This window comes from Homarus americanus, unplaced genomic scaffold, assembly GCF_018991925.1.
Source record: "Homarus americanus isolate GMGI-L3 unplaced genomic scaffold, GMGI_Hamer_2.0 scaffold55693, whole genome shotgun sequence".
Taxonomy (NCBI): domain Eukaryota; kingdom Metazoa; phylum Arthropoda; class Malacostraca; order Decapoda; family Nephropidae; genus Homarus; species Homarus americanus.
The window spans coordinates 125358-152446 of NW_024720838.1; the positions used below are offsets into that span (position 1 = coordinate 125358).

A 27089-nucleotide genomic window follows, 5' to 3' on the forward strand; every position below is an offset into this window, starting at 1 on the left:
CGGGGTAACAGACATAATTTATATTTCACTGTCCTCTGGGTGCAAACAGGTAAGTTAACATGAATTTTGAGGCTAACATAAAATAGGAAGCCGGACTTACAACATTTCAAAGAGTAATAGAATTAGATGACCATTGATATTTTAACATGAGCTATATAAGTTAATGGGGTATTTTCTTAAACTTCCATAGAATAGTGAGGTGATGATGTAATAACTATAGGCTGACAAAACAGAGAAACACTTCAAATATTGTAACTTTATTGACTCATACAAACTACATACTTGAATCGCAGATATACAAATCCATACTAGTTGTTACCTTTTATAAAGGAAGTTAATGTATTTATAAGGCACACTGGTATCTTCTAGTAAGAAATGTTTTATATCTAAAATATTGTTTATTTTAGTTAGCTACACTGACGGCAGCTGAGACTACAGGACCAGTAAGGTAGGAAGGAGACTGATAGCGTAATATGGTTAGTTACCTTTTGGAAATTACTGTACCTGTACTTTTACCTGTAATTCTAACACTGCTCTTCTGTACCGGTACTTGAACCACTATCTCTACCTGTACTTGCATCTAAGCGTCTACATGTATCTACACCTCTATCTACAAGTATTGGCACCTGTAGGCTACGTTTACTCAACACCTACTTTGCCATACTTGAATTATGATATGAAATGTATTACCAAAGTCTGACTCAACATATTTCGACACACTAGACCTTGGCAAGGACTACAGATGTTAAAAAGAGTTGATGAGAATGTATTATATATATGCAAAATACCTCTATTATGTCAAGACGACTCATTATGAACTACTACAGCAGAGATAACTGTCAGCAAGTCTATTAAGCTCTTATAATACTCCTACTATGAAGCTTTTGCTATGTACAGAAGCTCTACTGAAAGACTTTCTCTTGTATCTGAAGTATCTGTCTTTATTCTGAGATCAACTGTGAATATACAATGTAAACAAGTTTTGTACATCATTAGTCTACACGTACCACGATATCGTCAAAGTGTGGCTCCTTCCTTCTGATTCCTTACATCACAAATGTCCATCATCATCATCCCTGGAACATTTATTTTATTGTCACTAATATCGAAAACAAACTCTATATTAATTTAAAAAAAACATCAAACCCCCCCAGGATTATGTAGAAGAATGGCTTAATGGATTTCACGTTAGGATGATTCTCTTGGCTGTAGTCTCCTCTTGTGTACTGTGAAGACGGGGTAACTAGGACCAACTCCGCTCTTGACACTGCCATAGTTTGTCACCCTCACTTGTACGAGCTTACAAACACACCAAAATAACCTGTCTATCTTTTTCAATACAATGTCTTTCAATAAGTGACCTAGGGACGAAACAATATCACACACAACGCAATAAATCCCGGACCCGACGCATTCATTAAAAGGATGAGATAAACTATCATCCTAATACTTAGTGTAGATAATATCAGAGTTTATCACTACGTATAATATTTGTCTCAGCTGAAGACATAATACTCATGGCAATTTATACACTGGAGTTAAGATATGAAGACTGAATGGAAGTAATAAAGTAAATATTTACAGTGCAACATTTGTCATTTTCTGTGTTATTAAACAAACATTACTACAGACAGGAAAACACACAACAATCATTTTTACACCTGCAATCATTTGAGACAACTTTGGGGCCACCTGAAGATTATTCCTGAGACACCCTAACGCTGCCTGGAGGGGTTATGTTAAGTTAGGTTGGATTTAGATTATCTTATGTTAGGTTTAAGTTAAGTTAGGTTAAATTTAGGTTATGTTACGTTAAATTTAGTTGTGGTCAAGTATGATTAGATTTAGGTTACGTATGGTAAGAATAGATTTTGGTTAAGATAGGTAAGATTAGGCTAGAAATGATTATTGTTAAATTAGGTTAGGGTAATTAATCTCAAAATGGAATAAGGTGTAGGGGCTAATCTTCAGGTAATCCCAACTTTATACTGCAATGAAATATAGAATTTCACATTTAAGTAATTCACCTGAGGAGTGTGTTTCAATCATCCTTCACCTTCCTGGGAACAGACTCATATCATTCGTTACTATCTTGTTCAAGCATTGAGTATTCACACACGTCTACATAACAGTAACAGTAATGTAGATTTGATTCATTGTGTAGCCTAGTTGATTTGTGCACACGAAAGCTCTGATTATGAAGATTGACAGAGTATTAAATAAGTGAAATTTACGTAATTTCTAGGTAATTAAATATGTACTGCCAATACTGTATTCATAAATAAATAATAAGTTGTTTTAGTGTATCTTGCGCTATTAAGGCCTGTTAATGGAATATATGGCGCATAATAATATTCAAATGAGTATAGTTGTATATGACAATACTTAAGAATGGAATGTTCCTACACAGTAAACAAAATTTAATATTCAAATGTTTATAAGAAATGTTCACGCCGCTCAACAGTCATGGTATTAACAATTATGTTTTAATAAATATCAATGTACAAACACAAAGTAGCATCTGTATTAGTACGTTCATGAACTTGTTTTGTATTAATATAATTTGATCTAACCTCGCCAACTAATAACAGTGACTATATAATAATTTGATTGCTTGTTTGACTAGTCTGAAGGAATAATTTGCATACAGTATTTTTTGCGCTTGAGCAGTTGGTCTTGTAATGTTTAGTTCCAAAGTTTAGTAACACAAACCCATATTACATTCTTTATCATTTGCAAATACTGTATGCAAAATGATCATATATTTTTTTTTATTACGATCTCGCTCTTGTTTAATCATCTTTGTTTCGTGATTTTTTTCTAAAAATAGATTAAAAATATCACAGGGAAAAACTAACCTGTTAACAATTTAAATATATTTGTACATTTACACCATTACGTGACGCCACTTTTCAGGGAACAACTTTTTTTTATTGACGGAAATGATTCTTACGGAGCGTAGAACTAAGGTTTTAAGAGGAAACGAGGGGCAGTATTTCTGTGATGAACAATTATTAAAACGTGGAGGTTAGGAAGATGCACAAAGGAGTTGAGATGATGAGAAGCACACTAGAGGCCTTTCATTACGACAAGAGGAAGAAACACAATGTGAATTTCAAGTGCCTGAGCTCTCCATTTATCTGATAATTCTTTTGTTCTTCCCCACTACTTTATTATGAATTTATTTTTGATATTTCAGAATTTAACATAATGCTTTCTTAGCAGTTAACGTTGTAAGTCTTACATTTAACGGTTTCTCTTTTCGTTGTTTCATTTCGTCTGCTGTTATTACGACTTGTTACCGTTGTGCACATCCCATAATCTTCACAGTTTTGTAATCCTTCAAATCCTTACGTAACACATGTTGACTTTGGAGGGAGGGAGGGAGGGTATAGTGCCACTTCATGTTGAGGGCCCTCCATCCTCCACGGCGCTTGGTCAGTTCCGCTTTTCACGTTGCCAGGAATGTAAACTGGGGAGAGGAGAGGAGAGGGGAGAGGCAATACTTTCAAAACTCAAACGGTAGGCTGTTCTTAGTATGCCTAAAAGTGGGATGAGAGTTTCCCGGTATGTTACAATAGGTTATAGGTTAAGTTAGATTACTTGGTTTAGTTACTTTAACGATAAGAAAAAAGTTGACCAAATCACACTGGAACTCTAAAACACCATAAACTTGAATCCGCGTCCGTGGCCTGGAAGTGTGGCGTCACTGTAAGAATGTGTGTACTAAATGTATTAATATCAGTAATTAAAGTAGCTCTCACACAATCACATTAAGTCCCTTTATCTTACATTTTCTTGGTTTAAAATTATTTCTCCCGTTTAATATCGCCAATGACAAGCCTCTCCAGCCAGTCTAGTGTTTGTGTTTAATGCATTACCTGCCGTCTGTTGCTTTAAGAACACTTGTACACTCATGCATTCATACAGTTTGAGTAAATAACGACCTAAGTCAACATTAAATGGATCAACACACACCCAAACTTTTTACTATAAAATTATCATGTCAAAATACACATGTTTAATGAAGTACAAAACATTAACATTTTCTTCTGTAGTATTAACTTATAAACGTGGTTAAATTCATATCATTACTTCAAATGTTTCATAGTAAATATAAAAGTTTAAGTAGTATAAAACCTAACCTTCACTGGAGTCATATATTTAACAGTTGTGTTTTAATGACACTTTTGAATAGTTTCAATATCCATCAATAAATACACTGGGTTTTCTTCATAATTTCATTCCTTCTAATAATATCAGTTTTTTATGTATGTTGCTGACTAAAACGAGTTGCGCGTTTATAGTTTTAAGTGAATATAGTTATAAATAGTCTCCCATCTTCCCTCGCAAGAGAAAGCAGATATTAATAACAGTAACAAAAGTGAGGATAGATGAAAGAATGAAGAAAATAATGTTACACTACTACTACTGTTAATAATAATAATAATATAATAATAATGGCTTCTATTGATATGATGGGTCCCTTCTCACCCGCAGCCTATAGTCTTAATGTATACTCAATGAATATACCTCACAGTTGCCTGAGACACCTTGTTTACAAAGTAGTAGTTATATATATATATGTATTTCTATGCTTTAACTACTAATATCTTTAAGCACGTATTCTAAGTAAGTCGAAAAACTAAACAATTATTGGGAATATGGAGATAATTGATAACAGAGCTACGACAGCTGCCTCGCACGACCCACACACACACACACACCCGCCACCCACGCAAAACTCTGTAGAGCAGAGGTCGGGGAACAGGGGTAAATTACCCTAAATGGGGTAATTCTAAAAATTTTGGGGATAATGCATGCGGTATGAGACACTTCCATCAGAGCCTCAGTTTACTCGAGGAGCAAATTGGCTTGTTCTTGTTTACTGTACTAGTGTACTTTGAAGTCTGGGGGTAATTTCATTTTACTCAAAAAAATTCCCCGACCCTTGGCTGTAGACTGTAGAGTGTAGACAAATGCCAATACTCTCAACTGACAACAATAATCTGTTCTGTTGTTACTTAAACCATTCTCTTGGTAGCATTGCATTATGGCGACATTTTAAAGTATAAATCACAGATACACAGTATACTTTGGCTGCCACTATTCGCTATACTATAATGTTATCGCAAATCAATACAAATGGTGCAGTGTTTGAACCTGGTGGTCTGTGAGAATGTGTGTGTGTATGTTATAGATCTATGTCTGGGTGTGAAATATTGCTTGCAAATAACTGGTCATTGAACAAGAAATGAAAGAAGGCGACCAGTGTTGTTTGAGGTTGAAAATGTCTGCATCAAACTTGTGTTAGTGCTGAGTGGAAATTGTTCTTCATTTTACGTTCCTTGTTTGGATATTTTCCATAGATGAGGTCCTCTACATTAATTTGAGTAAAGTCAGGTTAATTGGGTAAGGTTTATTCACGTAATTTTGGTTAGATTAGGTTGTTATTGATGATGAACATTGCAGTGAGTTCATGCATTGTTCCGTGTGTGTGTGTGTGTGTGTGCGTCATAACTTATCACCACCAACGCGTGTGTGTGTGTGTCTCTTCAGCGTCCCACTGCAGCTGTGTTGACACTCCCTTCCTCACTGTCAAATACTGCCTCTTGTCGCTCTTGTGTGGTTTTGTTGTACGCGTTTTGTTACCACTGAATTATTGAACCATGTACAGTTGCTCGTTAACTTCATTTGACACTGTTGACATTATCTGACATCACCTATAAGGATCAGGTATATTTAAGGAAGTATTTTTTACGCTGATTTACTCAAATATCTTTGTTTTATATTGTTTTATTCGTCTTTGTTTTCTGTAAGCCAATTACACGTGACCAACATCAGATGCCAGATACTGCAATGTGTACTGAGAAATATGACACCAAGTGCACAACTGTATTTTGTCGTTATCTTAATTAATTGGTCCCATTATTTTTACTTTGATATTAGTATGATAAGTTTGTTTTTTAAACCACATACTTTGAATCATTTTATCTTCCTTTACTATGAACCCTCCAGTATGACAACCTGCTGGTCTGCCAAACCTCCCTCCTCTCTCCTGTTTCTGGTATACTGAATTATATTTAAAAGTGCAAACCTGAAAAAAAAATTTGACTAGGCCTTAACATATCGCCACTCTCCTGATCATTTTCAACTTGAGTTTTTGGTATAATCACTTTTAACGTAAACTTTTCCAAAACTTTTCAGTATTTTAAAATTTTTGTCGCGTTCAAAAATACTATACAACACCTAGAGGTCAAGTTACTATAGGCTAGAGTTTTGCCGTACTGTCAATAAACTTCTGAGTTTTATTTTTGCATAGTAGGTTAAGTGTGCCAGCCACTTTGATGCGTTGTCACACTTCATTCTGGCTTTCCACTTCGCTTGCGCTGCGTCTGGCGGCCGTTGACGACTCTGTGGAAGCAAGTTGATAGTTGCTTGCGTGTTTTCTCCACCAGGTTGTCGCTATTAAAATTGTACCACAAACGGAACCGCTAACCCTCCCCCCCCCCTTTTTTTTTGCAGCAATGAACCAATGAAACCAAAACAAATCTATTCAAACTAACAAACTAATTGTACATAACCGTAGGTGGCTTGTTATGTTAAAGTTAGCTTCAAGTTGACAGTTTTTTTTTTTAATTTTTGTAAGATGAATAAGGAAATGGTTTAAGCAATCATGTTCGTGGTATTTATCCAACACTGCCGTCTTGAAGTTCCTCCGTTGCCTTGTTGGGGTGACTCCACACAGCAGAGGTTACATGGCCACACACACTCGACACAGCAGACAGCAGAGGTCACAGTGGCAGCACGAACAGTCGCACAGCATACAGCAGAAAATGGAGAAGTTGTCACACATTCTGTCGCAGCAGTTCTGTAAGAGAGAAAGAGTAAGTGATGAATGTTCTGTGTGGCCCCTCCAGCCTGACTCCTAGATACACAAAGATTCACATGAATATATGCCTCGTCCCTGGAGATGTAAGCTATAAAAACAAACATAATGTCCAACAATTGCATATTATAATTTACACTGTGGCATAACCTAAAGAAGTATAGCAGTGGAAAGCATGTATTTAATTTTCAACTTCCCACATTATTTGATGTTGAGTCAATATTATTTTTATGAATACGTATTAACACATTTTCCCACAGTGTTTTGTAAATAGAAAGACGTATGTAGTGTTTGTGTAGTAACTGTAGTGCATATTTGTGTAGCGTTTTGTGTAGTGAGTTTATGTTGTGTTGATGTTAGTGTTTCCATGAGTCTCCTTGAGTTGAGACACTTATTAGCCCGAGGAACTTACCTGTGTGTGTGTGTGTGAACATAGTATTCAGCTTCTGTACTGTTGGAAATTTCAGTATTGACCTCTGCTTCTCCGAGGGAGAGTGTGGGGTGGGGGGTGGATGGAGGAGGGAGGGAAGAGGGGAAGTAGAGGAGCCCCCCTCACCAGTCACCACCACCGCACACCCGACCAAACACTACTACAAGAGCACCCATCACCACCACCACGCACACTACTACCACACCACCACCACGCCACCACCACACTACCACCACTACCACACCACCACCACCACTACCACCACACTAACCACACCACACCACCACACTACCACAACACCTCCTCCTGTGTATACCTGTGTTGTATGTTGCTAACTTGTGTTGGATTGTTCTGAGCTGTGCTGTGTTTGGCTGTGTTGTGTTGTGTTGTCACTTGTGTTGGATTGTTCTGAGCTGTGTTGTGTTGGGCTGTGTTGTGTTGGGCTGTGTTGTGTTGGGCTGTGTTGTGTTGTGTTGTCACTTGTGTTGGATTGTTCTGAGCTGTGTTGTGTTGGGCTGTGTTGTGTTGTCTCTGGTGTTCCTCTCATGATCGGTATTTACCAAAGATTTTGTGATATTTGTGTTGGATATTCTTCATTGTAGTACAAAGTTTCCTTCGTTGGCTTGGTTATGTCCACTGTTTTGTTTTTATAGATAGATAGACAGATTAGTGGATAGATTAGTACAGTATATTGATTCCTAAATCTATAAAAAATAGAGAACGTAATTATATCCCAGAATCCCAGGTTCATAAACAAAACCCACTAAGGATCCTACGAACCTTTTAAAAATTCGAAATAAAATATTGAAAAAAAATAGTCTTATCAGTCATGGAAAAATAGTCTCTAAAATACACTGGAAAGAAAATGTACAGGAAAAATACAAACCCCTTGATGTTTCGTCTCTGAGCAAGTAATCGTAAATCATAAATCTCCTAAAAATGTGAATATGTGGATTTTTAACCCCCATTATCCCTTTATAAATTCCTAAATACAAAACAGAAGAAATAAAAAAATAGGATTAAAAATAAAATTAGTCATATTTTCCTTCCTGTGAATAAATATTGTGGTGAAAAGAACAAATAACACTATATTTCCCGTGAAAGATAAAAAAAATAAACAGGATAATTATATTGTAAGAAAAAACTGATAGAAAATTGCTAGATAGTGAGGGAGGGAGAGCGAGGAGGAGGGGCAGGGGGGGGGGGATTAAGCCGTACCGTACAGTATCAAGGATGCATCGTAAGATAAAACCTCTACCACCAACCTCATTATCCCTTGGCTCTATTTTTGTCTACAACGAGGATCTGCCGTCACGCGTCTCCCTGTGTACGCGTGTGTGTGTGTATGTGCGTGTGGGGGGGGGAGGCTCGGTAACAAGTTGCACATCATTTCAAAAATAATATAATGTAGATGGCGTAAGATTATAGTTCGTTTTTCTCAGCTGGGAAAAAAAACGCAGTACAGTCTACATGATTTTGTATTTGTTCTTCACCTGTTTAAATATTTTCCTAACTCTTAAACGAGGTTCTTAACCGTATAAAAACCTTCACGTGAAATACTTTTAAATTAACGTAGACAACATTTTCTTACATGCATCGTTATTCCTGATTATAGAGAATTCCCTTGGCTTGACGGTCCATTTGTGGCAGTGTGGATAAGAGTTTTAAGTACACAGGTATAGGTAGCATGGCCGTCTCTTCACTGTTCGCTTTTACTTCCGCAACTGTACTGTACCCATTCACAGCTGGGTGGACTGAGGGTGCCCCGAGCGAGAACCAGCGACCCTTAGAACAGCTGGTGAAGCACTGTCCTCGGTCACACAACCGCCGCTCCTGAAATATTTGGTCACGGAGCCCAACTTGTCACCATTGTGTGCCTTATGGTGACTTAATTTGAGCCCTAACCTAACCTAACCCACTCATTAGGATTCGGGGCTATTTTGGAGGGGCCTGAATCGTAATAGGCTGCCGCTTCAGTCGTAATGGATAGCCTGTGGTGGAGTAATACAGTTACTGGGGTCCATTTAAAACCAGCAACTCTACCTTATTGCTCCATGTAAAGCTCCCCTCTCCTCTCCTCATCTCTCGTCCCTCTCATATTACCACTCACAACATTTTTCCCTCTCACTCCACCCTCGTCCCAAACCAGATTTGTTAATTAACCTGGACGCCATATAAACGCCAGGTGGTAAAATTGTTGATTCTCAGTCTACACTAACTGCAACCACTACTGATGGCTCAAATCCCAACCCACAATGCGTAAAGACTTAAAAAAAAACCCCAATCTTTATAATGTTTAATAGTCAAGCAGTGGATAATATTTTGTTGTATTAAAATATGAAATAATTATTGTTCTTGCTAGAGATTTCCTAATATTTATCTCTATATCTACGTGTATTATTTTCTTTATAGACACAAATATTATAAGTTACAGCAAGATGTGTGTTCATGTTGCATAGAACTTAATGTACCGGCAGTATTAGATTTTTTCCTTGGTACCGGCAGCGTTGTATGTGTTGCTCTGGATAAGAACAATGTAATATGCATGATACTGAGGTTCATATAGTTTTATCTTAAATCTTTATGTCTTTCATATTATGTCTTTAGGAAGATGGTTATCATACATCGTGGTGACGTCATTGCATTGTTAATATTGTTTTGTAAATTCTATTCTCACTCGAATTTACATAACAGCATCGGTCCATATCAGATCTTGTTTTTCGTTGCATCATTGTGATCTTACCGGATTGGCTTTTTTTTCTATAATTGGTATTCAGATTTATTATCCAGGGTTCATCATTTTGGTTATTTTAATTTCCATATTTTGTTCAACACTAACCAGGCTGGCCGGTAACGTGACACCCCCCCCTCCCCACCACCACCACAGCGTAACGTGATAACCTAATCTAGCGACTCCTGACAGTTCCTCCCCGTCACATGACACACCTGGACAGCTTCACCCTTGGTTAATATATCCAAAAACTATATTGTGTTAAAAAAAAAAATACTGAATTCGTATACCTTGATAATTTGTTTTCTACTCTTGGATGACGAGATAACGAATCCAGTGAAAGCAGAGAATTTTTGTGTAGTGTTGAAAGTTTTATTATTATTATTATTATTATTAAACGGTGTACGCTATTAGGGTCTCTAACGTAAACAGATAAACAATGTCACACTATTAACGGAAGTTGATTACCGTTTGCAGGTAAAATCCGTAATGAAAACATCATAATTAACGACTGAAGAAATCAAGTCCCTACTTTTTCTAATTGTAACAGAAATAGTTTTTATAGCGTAATAGACAGAGACAGTTGAAAATTTAAAAATCAACAACAATAATTTAGGAACTGTAACATCAAAATTATATATATATTTTTTTTTTCTAAGCGTCACTGTGATATGGCATAAGACATTTAGTATCAGGGAGTGGAAAAATATTCATTGACGGGGAGATGAAGTAAGAATATTACAGCGGATAAATTCGAGAGAGGAGGCAGGAACAAGAGAAGAAAACACAGAAACAAATTAAAAAAATAAACTAAAAATAAGTCTAAAAAACACAAAGAATAAAACGCTATACATTATTCATAACTTTTGAGTTTTTCGTCATTGTGTTCTGCCATCCGTCCAGGTCAAATGGCCCAAAAAAAAATCGCCTTTGACGTCTTTCCACTTCAAAATATTTAGTCCAGATTTTAAGAGAAGTTTAGGTAACAGCTGGAAGACGTGTGTGTAATATAAATTATCCTTTGATTACCATTACACGACCGCCAGTTAGTAGTCATGATTATGTCGGCTGGGTCTGTTTACAAATTTTTTTCAGCTGACCTCCGTTTATTGGTTGGTGGTGACGTCATAGCCGCCATTGTTCATGAGTTTTTGCAGGCTTCTCCTTTGATTGGTTGATAGTGAGTGACGTCATTTTTACATGGCATCCCCCAGTGGAGTATTGACCATTTAATGAGTCACTCGGTACAAAGAATCTATGCTTTTAAAAATATAATTCTAAAAGTACTCGTTCTGTCTTTAATATATTGCTGTCGTACTCGTCTTTAATTTACTGTTGTGGTTTAAAAATGACAACTGAATACTATAACAGTCCATTCCCACTACCACCACCCTCCTACCCCTACCACCCACACCAATACCACCACCATCATTCTCAAGACACAATCTATATATCACATCCAAATCATCGTATCAAATGCTAACACCATGAGTCACACAAAGCAGTGGCCGACACACACACACACACCAGTCTAAACTTCTATCATCACCTTTACTAAATACCAGTTAATTATACTCTCTTATACTCTATTATTTAATAATTCCATGTGTAATCAACGTAACTAATACTTTATCATGAAAAAATGCAAATACTGTATGTCAAACCTGATTGCTACATATTATTATTTTAGTATTATTATTATTATTATTATTATTATTATTATTATTATTATTATTATTATTATTTAAACCCGATTTTACTCTTGGAAATTTATGTGACTTTTTAATTGGTAAGTATTCGACCTAAGCCTGAATCTTGATGGAGTGCTTCATGGCGCGGTACTTAATATTCAAATGCCCTTGTTTGAGAGGACAATTCTCTTCCCCCCCCCCCTTCCTCACCCCTCTCCCTGTCCTTAATAAATGACTAGATATTTTACTGTCAAATTCCTCTTCAGTGTCCCGTGTTGCAAGTTGTAGTTATTAATGATATCTTTTTTTTTTCTGGTCAAGCGTAGCGTTAATAAACTTTTAGTGCGGATAAAATCAGCGTCTGGCAACTCCCTACGAATATATAAACCAAATAAGAAACTAAATTAAAAACAAGTGCTAGATTTAAAAAAAAGTATCATATTACGTTGTTGAAGCTTGGAATTATATATAAATAAAAACAGCAAGAAAAGCAAAGTGTTTTATATCAGACAGAACTATTGAGTTTTATCATCTTCCTCGCATTGTTACCATTGTTGTCAGTCTGGCTGTGAACTTTTAATAAATTGCTACGGTATTATATTCTTAACCATCCTAACGCTAACCAAATCTAAAAGCCTAACTTAACTTAAGCTAACCTAACATACGTAATCTAATGTAACCTATAACCAAACCAAATAACGTAGGGTAAAAAACTATAGGCGTGGGCAAGCAAAATCTTCAGGTGATCCAAAGTTTGTGATTAGATTTTCACAGGTAGAGTCCACACACACACACACACACTCTCTGTTTACACGAGTGACCATGAAGCAATGATTGATCCCAGGTAGCGGCAGAGTGTCACGCAAAGAGACGGTGTACCAACCCTATTAAAATATTCAATAAGTATTGTAGTAAATACTGACTGCGCGCGCCTCCCACCTCAAGTGTTGAAACGGAATGTCTGAATATTTAAAATGGTTCGCTGGTTATAACTGGATTTTTACATAAGAAGTATTATTTTTTGGGGGGGGGGAACACCTGAAGATTAGTCCTCCAGCGTTTGTTCAAATTTATTTTACTTGGTGAATAAACTCTCTCTCTCTCTCTCACTAATTACTCCTACCTCCCTTACCTGCCTCTCACCTGACTCTCACCCCCCTCACCTTCTCGCTCGGCCAATTTCCTCACATTTCCTTTCCCTTGTCCTCCTCTTCTCCTTATTTTCACTTAGTTTCTTTCCTCTTCATGTTCTCTCTGATCTATTCAACTCCCTTATTTTCTCCACTACTCTTCCTCTTCTTCCTCCACCTCCTCTTCTTCCTTCTTCTCCTCCTCCTCTTCCTCCTCCTCCTCTTCCTCCTCCTCCTCCTCTTCTGCTTCAGTTAGGAGACCCACACTCCTTAAGCAGAGAGGGGACCATTGATCGCTATTGACCAACACTATAGAGTTAAAGCCACTAAGAATTATTATTTCCCCTGCTTCACCCCCCCTCTCTCCCCCCCCTACATTCCCCTTATCCTCCTCCTCCCCCCCACCTGGACCCTCCCCTAACCTACTAACTCAAGTAATAATAATAATAATAATAATAATAACGACGATTATTATGAAGAGTAACAATATAAAATAAATAAATAAATACAACAGTCATCACAGTTTAACCCAAGATAAGAAACGAGGAAACACTTTATTCTAGTTTAAAATTACGTCACAAATTGTCCTAAAAACTTTCCTCCTCGTTTCCTCTGCCAATATCGAAGACAATTTCCGCACCATTTTCTGTTTTATATTCAAGCACCATCCACTGGGTTAAAATATTATCAGGGTTTTTTTAATATGTGCTATGAGACACCCACACCCACCCACCTACACCCTGACCCACCTACACCCTGACCCACCTACACCCTGACCCAAGCACTCTACCGCCATGGCCCAGTAGTGTAAGTCAAAACAAAAACTATATTTCTTCAGACGCCTACAACAAGGGTCACTAATATAATACTTTTTTTTTTTTACTTTTTGTAGTTTTATAGTTTAATATTTTACTTGTTCCTTCTAATTTATTTTATTTTTATTTTTTACACTGCAGTCTACTTTGTCACTTGTGTTGTGAGTGGAGGAGAACTTTTGACGGCGTGACATGACTAACTTGACAATTACTGGGTGGGTACACGGCGCGGTGACACCAGTAACAGGGACACTTACTGCATATTACGACACACATACCACTGTACCCCAGGCAGTAATGTACCCACACCACTGTATCCACCAACACCACTGTACATTATTATTATTATATACAGTATACACACATACACTATTTGGGGACGGTACTCTAATGGTGTAATAATAATAATATTAATAATATTAATACTACTACTACTACTACTACTACTACTAATAATAATACTAATAATAATAATAATAATAATAATAAGAATAATAATAAATCAGCCATATACAGTACACCTAAGAACATAAGAAAATAAGGAGTCTGCAATAGGCCGGTTGGCCTGTGCATGGCAGCTCCTGTCGAGAGTTACTACCACTCTCTATCATCCATGAATCTATCTAGCCTCCTTTTAAAACTTTCCAGCGTTCCAACACTTACTACAAAGTTGCTAAGCTTGTTCCACTCGTCCACCACCCTATTTGTGAACCAGTTTCTTCCTATCTCCCTCCTAAACCTAAACTTATCCAACTTGAATCCGTTGCTACGAGTCCTGTCCTGCTCGGATATTATAAAAACTTTATCTATATCGCCTTTATTGATTCCTTTCACCCACTTAAATACCTCTATCATATCTCCCCGCACTCTTCGTCTTTCTAGGGAATGCAAGTTTAGTTTCTTTAACCTATCCTGATATGGAAGGTTTCTAAGTACCGGAATCATTTTCGTCATTCTTCGCTGCACCGACTCTAGTGAATTGATATCAATTCTATAATAAGGGCACCAGAACTGAACCGCATAATCGAGGTGCGGCCTAACTAGCGCAAGATATAGTTGCAATAAGACCTCTGCACTCTTATTACTTTCACTTCTAGATATAAAACCCAATACTCTGTTTGCCTTATTTCGAACATTAACGCACTGTTTTCTAGGCCGTGGGTCCGGGCTTACAAGTACCCCTAGGTCTCTTTCACAACACCACATAACACTACATAAAACCACACAACACCACACAACACCACACAACACCACATAACACCATCACAAAGAACCAGTACATTAACTTTATCTCTTAAAATAACATCATCAGTGAACATATCCAACACTAAGTACAGAAGAGTCTGGGTGCAATATTACCGCCATTTACGGCTCGAATTAACGCGTCCTTACATCATTGGTGATAGAGGTATGTAACCTTGGTTTAATCCTTGCTTGAATCGTCTTACTGTGACGTGTCTTGCTGAGTATGTATGTATGTATGTATGTATGTATGTATGTAGGTATGTATGTTTGTTTGTTTATAATCAATCTAACAATTTATCTTTCTTACTCTGTATCTATTTATCTACTCTACAGTAACCATATATCTATTTATCTATATATTATTAACACTGCAGGTGAATCGTGCATACATTAAACAGTAAATGTGTTTGTATTGCAGGGGTTAGTGCCATAAGTTAGGGTGGCAACAGGTCAGTTCTAACACGTGGTTCTGTCTCAGGTGTGTGTGTGTGTGTGTGTAAAGTTCTCTGTGCTGTGTATCGTCCACCTGTGTATATTGATTATATGTCTACATAACATATATTATTGTCTGTGTATGTATGTATGTGCTATGTTGTGGAAGTATGTATATTTTATCTTTATCTATGCATTCTTTATAAACTTTAACGCAGACGGTGCAGCCAAAAATGCCTCCATATTCCACCATTTGCGGTATTTCTCTTAACACTGGGATATGATCTCCATTTTTTCCCCAAACACTTCAATCTGGGAGTAATATTTTAATTTAGTACAAAAATTCCCCCAAATGAGATGGAATATCCCTATTTCTTAATCAATCCCTTAAATTATCCAAATCTGGCGAAAATTCACTAGGTCTGGCAGCGTGTGTGTTCAGTGTGTCGTGTGCGGATGTCATGAACGTCTTACTTACAGTATGTGTGCTATATCCATGTTACGTTCGTGAGTATTGTTACTTATTAAGAAGCGTTTACTAAAATTACATTTACGTAATTACTAGTCGTTATTACTTATTGCAGAAACGGGTGAGAGGCGTTAAAAAATATATTAACGGTGCGACACTACCGCGGCATTAAGTAATTTATGGAAAATGAATAAAATTAACTGAATATAATTACCCTAACTAATCAAACATGAGCGGAGATTATTTTTAGGTTACGTTAGATTATTTAGGTTACGTTAGACTGATTCAAATCATCGCTTTCATAAGTGATTTAATCGTAATCTTACAGATCGACACTTATGTCAGGAACGTTCATTATAATGGACACGTCTTGGAGTGTTTTGTGAGCGTGATTCAAAGTCATTAAATTTTTTCCCCTTAAATTCCCCCTCCTTACATTAGACTAAGAAATACCGTTCAGTAATTATATAAACGAAATTGTAGCAAACGTCTCCTAATATGTCTTGGAAGCACCAGTGATATTTTTTTTCACCAGTAATTAGTGAGTGTCGCAATCCTGCCTCAACTCCTCCGCCATTGGTTACTGCCCGTGACGTCACAAACGTAAACATACTGTGACTCCACCTTTCATATTCTTGATCAGTATTCTTCTATTTTATTTTAGTTACTTTCCATCTCCTGTTCACTTCTCTCTGCTGTTTTTTTTAGTCACGTCACTATATTAGACAGCTGACCCATGACATCATAAAAATAAATACCCAACAGATAAGGCGAAATAACACAACGTTACTAGTGTGAGTCATGACGTCAATAAACCCAACAAGACTCGTGCCGTCGCAGAACCTTAACAGCTGAGTCATGACGTCACAGTGCCTAGTGACGTCATAATTACAGGTAAGTGGCTTGGGTTGAGGCGTGTGGACCATTATTGACCGGCCAGGACCACGTGTTCACCTTTGTGTCCACCTGACGAGGCTCTCAAAACACTCCTGAGGTATTTGTCTTCCTTTACCTGTTTGTTTACCTGAGTGAGATGGGATACGGCACAAGATGGCGTCAAAATGAAACGGAGACTCGACTATTGGTAGATATCATTGTCTCTCACTTTCTAACTCTCTTTCTCTCGTATGTGTGTGTGTGTGTGTGTGTGTGTGCGCAACATTTCGTGGTTGGGAGACATCGTTCTGTACCACCACCATCACCTCCCACCACCACAAACCACTACCACCACCACCACATACCACCACTACCACCACCACCACCACATACCACCACTACCACCACCACCACCACATACCACACGACTACACCACCACCACATACCACCACTACCACCACCACCACATACCACCACTACCACCACCACCATACCACAACTACCCACCACCCACCCACATACCACGACTACCACCACACCACAAACCACTACACCACCACCCACATACCACCACTACCACCACCACCACCACATACCACGACTACCACCACCACATACCTACCACCACACCACATACCACCACTACCACCACACCACATGCCTGCCCCACCCACCACCACACACCACTACCCACCCACCACCACCCACCACCACTACCACACATACCCACCCTACCCACCACCACACATACCTGACTACCACCACCACACATACCACCCTACCACCACCACCACATACCCACCACCACCACAAACCACTACCACACACACCTACCACACACACACACACACACACACGACTACCACCACACATACCACCACTACCACCAACCACCACATACCACCACTACCACCACCCACCACATACCACGACTACCACCACCACCACATACCACGACTACCACCACCACCATACCACCACCACCACCACCACCACATACCGACTACCACCACCACCACATACGGCTACCCACCACCACACATACCACCTACCACCACCCACCACCACATACCACCACTACCACCATCACCCACATACACCACTACCACCACCACCACATACCACCACTACCACCACCACACACATACCCACCACCACCACCACATACCACGACTACCACCACCACCACATACCACCACTACCACCACCACCACATACCACCACTACCACCACCACCACCGCTAAAAACAATCACCACCACCACTATCCGCCCTCGTCCACTGGTGTCCGCCCACCACGCCCACACACTCAATCAACCACCCATGTTACGCCCACTCCATACATACATTGATCCACGGATGCACACTTTACACTCTCCCATGTACATACTCCCATGTACACTCTCCCATGTACACTCTCCCATATACACACTCTCATGTACACACTCCCATGTACACACACTCAGAACAAGTTAACTAAGGTTGATAGTACTGAACAATGTTAATATTAACACACAAGTGGGGTAGACAGACAGACAGACAGACAGACAGACAGACAGACAGACGAAAGTGTGTTAAGACCATAAATGTGTCAAGGAAGAGAGAGTGTGTGTGTGTGTGTGTGTGTGTGTGTGTGGCCTATATACAGACAGAATAAAGATTAACATACAGACACATACAGTCATAGATACACTCTGACATACATACATACATACATACATACATACATACATACATACATACAGGCAGACAGAATTAACATTAAAGTCAAGAGGCGCGAAAGAGTTAACGAGGCCAAGCTTGTTAATATTAATAGTTAACAAGACAATCACCACCTCTACCCAGGCGTTAACTTGTTAAATTACTGTATTACCCGGGAGATCCTTATTGACATACCAGCTGACGGGAGGGAAGGAGGAGTAAGGAAGGAAGAGGGAAGGAAGGAAGAGGGAAGGAAGGGAGGAAGGAGGAGTAAGGAAGGAAGAGGGAAGGGGAGTAGTGAAAGGGGGAGGGGGAAGGGAAGAAGAGAGGAAGAACCACACGCACTTCGTCCCTTCCTCCTTCCCTTTCCTTCCTCCCTCCTTCCTCCCTCCCTCTTTCTTCCTTCTCCTCCCATCCTTCCTTATAATCTTTCTTATTTCCTCCCTGCTTTCTTCTCCTTTCCCTCACCACCCCTCACCACCCCTCACCTTCCCTCACCACCCTTCACCACTCCTCCTGCCTCACCTTCCTCACCACCCGTCACTACCCTCCCCACTCCTCCCTACCCTCCCACCACTCCTCCACTACCCCTCCACCACCCCTCACCACCCCTCACCTCCCCTCCACCACCCCTCCCCCTCCACCTCCCCTCCCACCCCCTCACCTCCTCACCTACCCTCCACCCTCCCCTCCACTACCCCTCTACCCCTCACCACCTCACCTTCCCTCCACCACCCCTCACCTCCCCTCCACCTCCCCTCCTACCCCTCACCTCCCTTCACCTTCCCTCACCACCCCTCACCACCCTTCACCTTCCCTCACGTCTTTACAGAACATAACAAACCACCTCACGCGATTTCACAGAACCCACACGTATGCGGGTATGATTTGCGCTGATTGGTCTAGTGGCGCTAGTATAATACACTCAGGGCTAGTTACTACCTAATAGGACCATCACTGGGTGTTTCTTCAGTTTATTTAACCAACACACATCACCACAACCACCAACCTCAACAAACACTATCAGTAAACAGGTCAACACTCACACACACACACACACACACACACACACACACACTCTCAACACATCTCCCCAACACATCTCCCCAACACACACCTCCTCCAACACACACCCCAACACACCTCCCCAACACACCTCCTCCAACACACCTCCCCCAACACACCACCCCCAACACACCTCCTCAAACACACCTCCTCCAACACACACCCCCAACACAACCTCCCCCACCACAGGTAATTATACAAGACACGTTAGGTTCAACAAAAAGCAAAGACAACGGCGTCATAACTTTAATAACTCAGTAAAAATGAATACAAATCTTTAGCCTCATTCTAATTCTTCGTTAGTGAGTAATTCCTTAAAAGTCTTGTTTGTGTACATGAGTTTGATACCAATGTAATGATATAATTATAATGATGACAGGTAGCGTGGTGGTTAATAAGAGTCATGTGTGTGTGTGTGTGTGTACAGTATGTGTGTGTGTGTGTAAACTTAATTGCATTGTTTACCTATCTCTAGACTTGTGCGTATGTTTGGTATGAGTGTGTTTATGTTTGTTTGAGTCTGTTTACCCTTTGTTTGTCTATACACGTTAGATAAACAGCAAACCTTCCCTCAGTGGTAGAGAGAGAGGAGCTAACCCACTGTATCTAACACCGCAACCTTTCCTCCTCCCCTGTGAGATGTGTTAAAGAACGATGACGTCAGGGGCTGTGTAGGGGGGGAGAGAGAGAGAGAGAGAGAGAGAGAGAGAGAGAGTCGTCACGTGATTTTTCTTTTCATCTTGTGGTAAAATAATTCAATGGAACGTTAAATAATGTGATTTTCCTCCGTAATTTTTTTTTTGACCATTGGGATATTGTCAGTGCAGTAGATGACAGGTCCGGTTCACCAGCTGACGACTCAAGCAAGACAGTGTTATTACTGCATGATATAACCACCGTCAGGTAGGTCACGCATTACCTGTGTTGACTCACCTGTACATGGAAAACACACCTGAGTTAATGAGTACGTGAGATTATGTTCATTTAAATTGCATGAGAATATATTTTTTTTTGGGGATATGACCTGAAGATTAGCACCCTAGATTATTACAGCTGATAGATAATTGTCGCTGACCTGACCTGACCTGACCTAACCAATCCCTAGACTAACATAAGCAGAATCGTTTTGAGAGAGGACAAAGAAGGGGAGGAAGGGGAGTGATGGTGAGAGAGGGGGGAGGAAGGGTGATAATTGTGAGAAGGTGGAGGAAGAGTGATGGTGAGGAAAGGAGGAGTGATGGTGAGGAAAGGGGGAGGAGGAAGGGGTGATGGTGAGGGGGAAAGGGGAAGGAGGAAGGGGTGATGGTGAGGGGGAAAGGCTAGCTCATCCTCAACTGATCCATAAGAGTTAACATACCAAGGAGTATTAATCCTCTTATGGTTATCAACAAATCTTTTAACAAATTATTTCTGGGAGTAACTAAGTGGGACAGTGTTGGCATCTGAGGGACCTTTTGATGAGATGAGGGAGTGAATGTTTCTTCCCGTCATTCCTCCCGTCTCTCCCTCCCTCCCGTCTCTCCCACACTTCTTTCCTCCCGTCTCTCCCTCACTCTCTTCCTCCCGTCACTCCCTTCCTCCTGTCTCTCCCTCCCTCCCGTCACTCCCTCCCTCCCGTAGATGATAGCTTGGCTCCTCTCGAGATGCCGTGGTGGAGTGAGTGTCTCGTCCCGGCTCCATACACAACCCGGACCTACAGTCACCAGTACACAAGGCTCAATATTCCTCGCTATATCGACCCTCAGGAGTGACCTTTTGCCCCCCTCCGTAAATGACATTAATGGAAGGTACCGCCACCACCACCACCACCGCCACCACCACCACCACCACCACACCACCACCGCCACCACCACCACCACCACCACCACCACCACCACCACCACCACCACCACCACCACCAGGGTTAGGGTAAGTTAGGTTGGGTTGGTTAGAGTGAGTTAGGGTTAGGAGTATGGTGAGTTAGGAGTAGGGTAGGTTAGGGGTTGGGTTGGGATTAGGGTTGGTTAGAGTGGAGTTAGGGTTGGGTTAGGGGTTGGAGTTGGTTAGGGTAGGGTAGGTTAGGGGTAGGGTTAGGTTAGGGTTAGGTTAGAGTAGGTTAGGGTTAGGGTAGGGTTAGATTAGGGTATTTAACTATCAGGTGAAATTAGTTGGTCCTAATGTTCGTAATTATAAACCAAATCAAACCTTACCTAACCTAACCTAACCTAACCTAACCTAACCTGTTCTATACTCTAAACACAGAACCGTCAACAGAAACCTCTCAGCTCCTCCGCCAAACGACCCAATATGGCCACAACACCTGACGTAGTGGGGGAGCCTCAGGTAAGTAAGACAGGTATACTAATTAACTTAAGCAGAGAGGGTCATCACCAGCAGCGTGTTGAGGATCACCACAACCTGTAACAAGTCACTCTCTTACCTCACGTCGTGTTGAGAGAGAGAGAGAGAGAGAGAGAGAGAGAGAGAGAGAGAGAGAGAGAGAGAGAGAGAGAGAGAGAGAGAGAGAGAGAGAGAGAGAGAGAGAGAGAGAGAGAGAGAGAGAGAGAGAGAGAGAGAGAGAGAGAGAGATAATTAATGGGATCACCGAAACATTAGACCACCTTCCAGCTTATTTTACCTGATGATCAAACACCTTAACTTTACCTGTGAGGGTTAGGTAAGGTTAGGTTAGGTTAGGTTAGGTTAGGTTAGGTTAGGTTAGGTTAGGTTAGGTTAGCGTTAGAGTCTACATACATTGTTTGTATACCTGTACTAGCCTTTTGACAGTGTGTGTGTGTGGGGGGAGGGGGAGAGGTGCGTGTGTGTATGTGGTGGTACAGTGTCAAGACCTGGAGTAATATTTGGAAGCACAGAGGTGCACTAGGGAGGGGAGGGGGGGAGGGAAGGAGGCAGCAGAGGAGGGAGGGAGGGAGCAGGAGGAGGGAGGAGGGAGGGGAGGGAGGGAGGTAGCAGAGGAGGGAGGGAGGGGGGAGGGGAAGTGAGGCAGGAGGGAGGGAGGGAGCAGGAGAGGGAGGGAGGGAGGGAGGGAGGGGAGGCAGCAGAGGAGGGAGGGGGGGGAGGGAGGGAAGGAGGCAGCAGAGGGAGGGAGGGGAGGGAGCAGAGGGAGGGAGGGAGGGGAGGAGGAGGTAGCAGAGGGAGGGGAGGGAGGGAGGGGAGGGAAGGAGGCAGCAGAGGAGGGAGGGGAGGGAGGGAGGCAGAGGAGGGAGGGAGGGGAGGGGAGGAGGGAGGGGAGGGAGGAAGGAGGCAGGGAAGGAGGTAGCAGGGAGAGGGAGGGGAGGGGAGGGGAGGGAGGGAGGGGGAGGGAGGGAGGGAGGGAGGGAAGGAGGCAGGGGGTTGAGGCAGTAGAGGGAGGGAGGGGAGGGAGGGAGGTAGCAGAGGAGGGAGGTAGGGAGCAGGAGGAGGGAGGGAGGGAGGGAGGGGAGGGAAGGAGGCAGCAGAGGAGGGAGGGGAGGGAGGGAGCGCAGAGGAGGGAGGGGAGGGGAGGAAGGGGAGGAAGGAGGCAGTAGAGGAGGGGAGGGAGGGAGGGAAGGAGGGCAGCAGAGGGAGGGAGGGAGGGAGGGAGGCAGCAGAGAAGGAGAAGGGTAGAACGGAGGGAGGGAGGGAAGGAAATTGAAAGGATAGAGGGAGGGTGACTGGGTATAGAAAGGAAGATGGAAGGAAGGAAGGAAGAGTAGGAGGGAAGGAAGGAAGGAAGGGTGTGGAGGAGGTCTGTACTTGTGATAAATAAAACAGATATAAATGAGTCTTGGTTGAGGACTTAGTGTGATGAGTTCTGGTCAGTTAGTTTCCTTGAGATGCTCGGCACCTCCTTCCTTCCTTCCCTCCCTCCCTCACCTTCCCTTCCTTCCTTCCTTCCTTCCCTCCCTCCCATCGTTCATCTTTCCCCTACCTTCCCTCCTGCACCCCTTCCCATCGTCCACTTTCCTTCCCTCCCTCCCTTCCTTCCTCACCTTCCCTCCCTCACCTTCCCTTCCTTCCCTCCCTCCCATCGTTCATCTTTCCCTTACCTTCCCTCCTGCACTCCTTTCCATCCCTCCCTCCTATCGTCCCCTTTCCCTCCCTCCCTTCCTCCTGCACCCCTCTCCCTTCCTCCTGCACCCCCCCTTCCCTCCCTCTCGTCAGGTGAAACAAACAAGACGCTCCTAATCACCATGAGACTACTTCACCAACTTCTAATTCCCCTTCAGCAACATTAAGTTATCATTCATAAACTTTGTATAATTACTCTCACTTGGTCACTAACTTTAATTTCCCCAACCATGAATACCTTACCAAACTCGAATTCCTGGGAGTGTATGAGTGTCCCTGTGAGTTTCTGTGAGTTCCTGGGAGTGTATAGGTGTCCCTGTGAGTTCCTGAGTGTCCCTGTGAGTTCCTGGGAGTGTATGAGTGTCACTGTGAGTTTCTGTGAGTTCCTGTGAGTGTATGAGTGTCCCTGTGGGTTTCTGTGAGTATATGAGTGTCCCTGCGAGTTTCTGTGGGTTTCTGTGAGTTCCTGGGAGTATATAGGTGTCCCTGTGAGTTCCTGGGAGTGTATGAGTGTCCCTGTGAGTTCCTGGGAGTGTATGAGTGTCCCTGCGAGTTTCTGTGGGTTTCTGTGAGTTCCTGGGAGTGTATGAGTGTCCCTGCGAGTTTCTGTGGGTTTCTGTGAGTTCCTGGGAGTGTATGAGTGTCCCTGCGAGTGTCTGTGAGTTCCTTGGTGTGTACGAGTGTTCCTGTGAATTTCTGTGGGTTTCTGGGAGTGTATGAGTGTCCCTGTAAGTTCCTGGAAGTGTATGAATGCCCCTGTGAGTTCCTGTGGGTTCTTATGAGTGTATGCGAGTTCCTTGGAGTGTATGAGTGTCCCTGTGAGTTCCAATGAGTTGTTTGACCCATATTCTTCAATCGTCATCCAAGTGAATAACAGCGGCTAGGTGTATATCTATCTTATCTATCCCTCTATCCCAACTATTCTCAACTACCCCTTCCTTTATCTATCTTATTCTCTGTCTCTATATACTGCCCACACTCATAACAGGATAAACACGTGTGGTTGTTGTCACTTGGTGTACCTGACTCCTCCCTCAATATTACCTGTGTGTTTCCTGCCCCCTTCTGTTTAACCCCTTGAGGACGATGATGGTTTAACCCTTTTGAGTATGGTGGTTTAACCCTTTGATGAGGACGATAATTTAACCCCTTGAGGACGATGGTTTTATCCTTCTGAGGATGATGGTTTAACCCTTTTGAGGACGATGATTTAACTACTTACGAAAAGACCCTAATACCCTACCTCATGTAGTGTGTGTGTGTGTGTGTGGCAGCTTTTAAGACACGAGGTACAGGTGTATGTATGGAAAATTAAAACTGATATTGAAAAGTGTGTTAATTTTGAGATCACCTGAAGGTTGGCCCCAAGCTTATTTTACCTGATTATTTTGATTATTAAATACGCGAACGCTACCTGGGGGGTTAGGTTAGCGCTCAGGTGGTTAATATCAAGATAAAATAAGTTGCAAGTGTTAATCTTCAGGTGTTATTTATTTTTACTGAACAATCGTAACGGAAATCGAACCGATGATCTTGCGAGTTGAGCGTCTTCACACCTGAGCCACGGACCCACTAATGTTGTTATTAAGGTGACAAACACACGAGCGACTCACCGTCTTCCTGGTGACGGGAGTGTGAGGGGGGTCCTGATGCACACTGTCCGGGCTGGTAGCCACTGTCTTCCTGCTCATGTCACTGCCAGACGAAGAGAGCGTCAGGCGATCGTGCTTGCTGCCCGTGTCGGTGTTGTTATTGTTGTTGTTGCCTTGTGAGTCTGGTGCCAGCGGAAGGATGGTGAGTGGCTGTTGGCTGATGACAGACTGTGGCCGCGTGTTGGTGCTGTCGCTGGGGCTGCCCTTGGTGATGGTGAACACGCCGTTACTGTCGAACACTGTCTGCATGTGGGACGCCGACGCCACAGGAGGGAGTTTACCCTTGTAGGGGGTGTGTGGGGGAGGCTGGAAGGCTAGGGGGAGGGGATGGTTGGTGGTGAACTTGACGCGGCTCGGCTCCAGGATGACGGGGAACTGGAAGGTGGTGGTGGAGGCTGGTAGTGGTGAGGGTGACGGAGGGGTCTTAGGTACAGGAGTGCTCTTGGTGACGGTGATCTTGGGTGTGTCACCTTTAGTCTTGTCCTGTCTGGTGGTGCCTCCTTCCCCTGTGGCACTTGTGCCCCTTTGTCCCGTGGCAGTGTTGCTCCTCTCCCCCAGGGTGGTGTTGGTGGGTGGGGGTGAGGCGGAACACACTCCGGGGGGGTTGACGAGGGGAGACACCCCCTGCTGAGCTTCACTCATCTGGAGTGTGTGTCTTCGGTAAGAGGAATACATCAGGATAAAACCTCCTCACCGGGGACTCACCATACAGTTCACTATGTCCACTCAGGCGGTGATGATGACAATGAGGTCAGGTTTAACAAACATTGTGCACAGTAAAATAGGTCATTGCTTTCTCTCACTTCTAGGCGGTGTTTCTGGGACAGGTTATCACAAGCTTCACATTGTGGGGAGGAAGTCACCATCGAGGAGGAGTCAACCAGCACATAATTGACTCTCATGTTGGGTGTGTGTAGTGAAGACGCCGCCGTGACCAAGTGGCCGATAACACTCCATCATTGATCAACCTTGTGTAGGAGCAGAAGCATCACTCCCTCACCCACCAGCACCGCCTCCTGCTGCTAATCCCTCTGTATATTCCCCATCCTGGACCTACTTGTACAATTCTTCAACTCGTATCTATGACAACACTAACAACACACACACTACAGTACACTGCATTCGTCTCCCTCGTGAATAAAATCGTTTGGTTTTACTGTATTGTTTTCCTATCTCTGGTTTTTTATAGCCGAGTGATAAAGCAGACGGTAATAGTTAAGTGTGTCTCCCACGACGTCAAGGCGGGAGGCGAGGTTGTTTAACGCGACGCGGCTGGTAAAGAACTGCTGCCGACTTCCCAGGCCACGCGCGCTACCCCGCCAACCCTCCTACAATATTTAGTTTGCCGCGTCCGATTCCTGTGAAGCCGCTGACGTGTTGACTTCGTTCCATCGTTTTATATCTAATTTATCAAAAACTACTACTCCGTGGAATAACATGCTCTTTGAAATAAATATATTATCATCTGGTTTACAGTGGAAATGATATTATAGTTATTTGACCGTATAGAGACGTCGAAGCCAAGTATGCAGGGGAACGAACAAACCGCGGTAGGGGAGCGACATGCAAAACTCGCCTTAGAGGAGAAAGATTAATCACATCCAATAATTTAATGATCCAATGTATTGATGCAGAACAAACATAATTAAGCTCATAAGAAAAGCTTCCTCATCAAGGGCCTTTTTTTAAAGTTTGTTTCTGTAGCAGTTCATTAAACATTTACTCCTTATTGTTGATATAAGAAAATACTGTACTAAGCGCCACATGCTTTTCATTTTTGTGTGGAAGAAGTTCATTAACCTTTTTGACGTCCATGTATAAACACCTCGATGATAATAAACACTGATATAAACACACAAGCTACAGTTAGAGCACCTAAGATACAGGAAAAGCACCTAAGATACAGGAAAAGCACCTAAGTTACAGGAAGAGCA

General features: G+C 42.1%; 2 protein-coding genes across 2 annotated transcripts in view; one reads left to right on the forward strand and one right to left on the reverse strand.

The window, feature by feature from the left end:
- LOC121861276 overlaps positions 1-27089 on the forward strand; it is a 49660-nt gene that overhangs the window by 14914 nt on the left and 7657 nt on the right. The window lies entirely within an intron of this gene.
- Positions 246-26449, reverse strand: LOC121861277 (endochitinase A-like). Its single transcript, XM_042358924.1, has 2 exons — positions 25117-26449; positions 246-6871 (listed from the first exon to the last, which is right to left on the reverse strand). Exons 1-2 carry the CDS (start codon positions 25828-25830, stop codon positions 6755-6757), a joined length of 831 nt encoding a protein of 276 aa, XP_042214858.1. The 5' UTR covers positions 25831-26449; the 3' UTR covers positions 246-6754.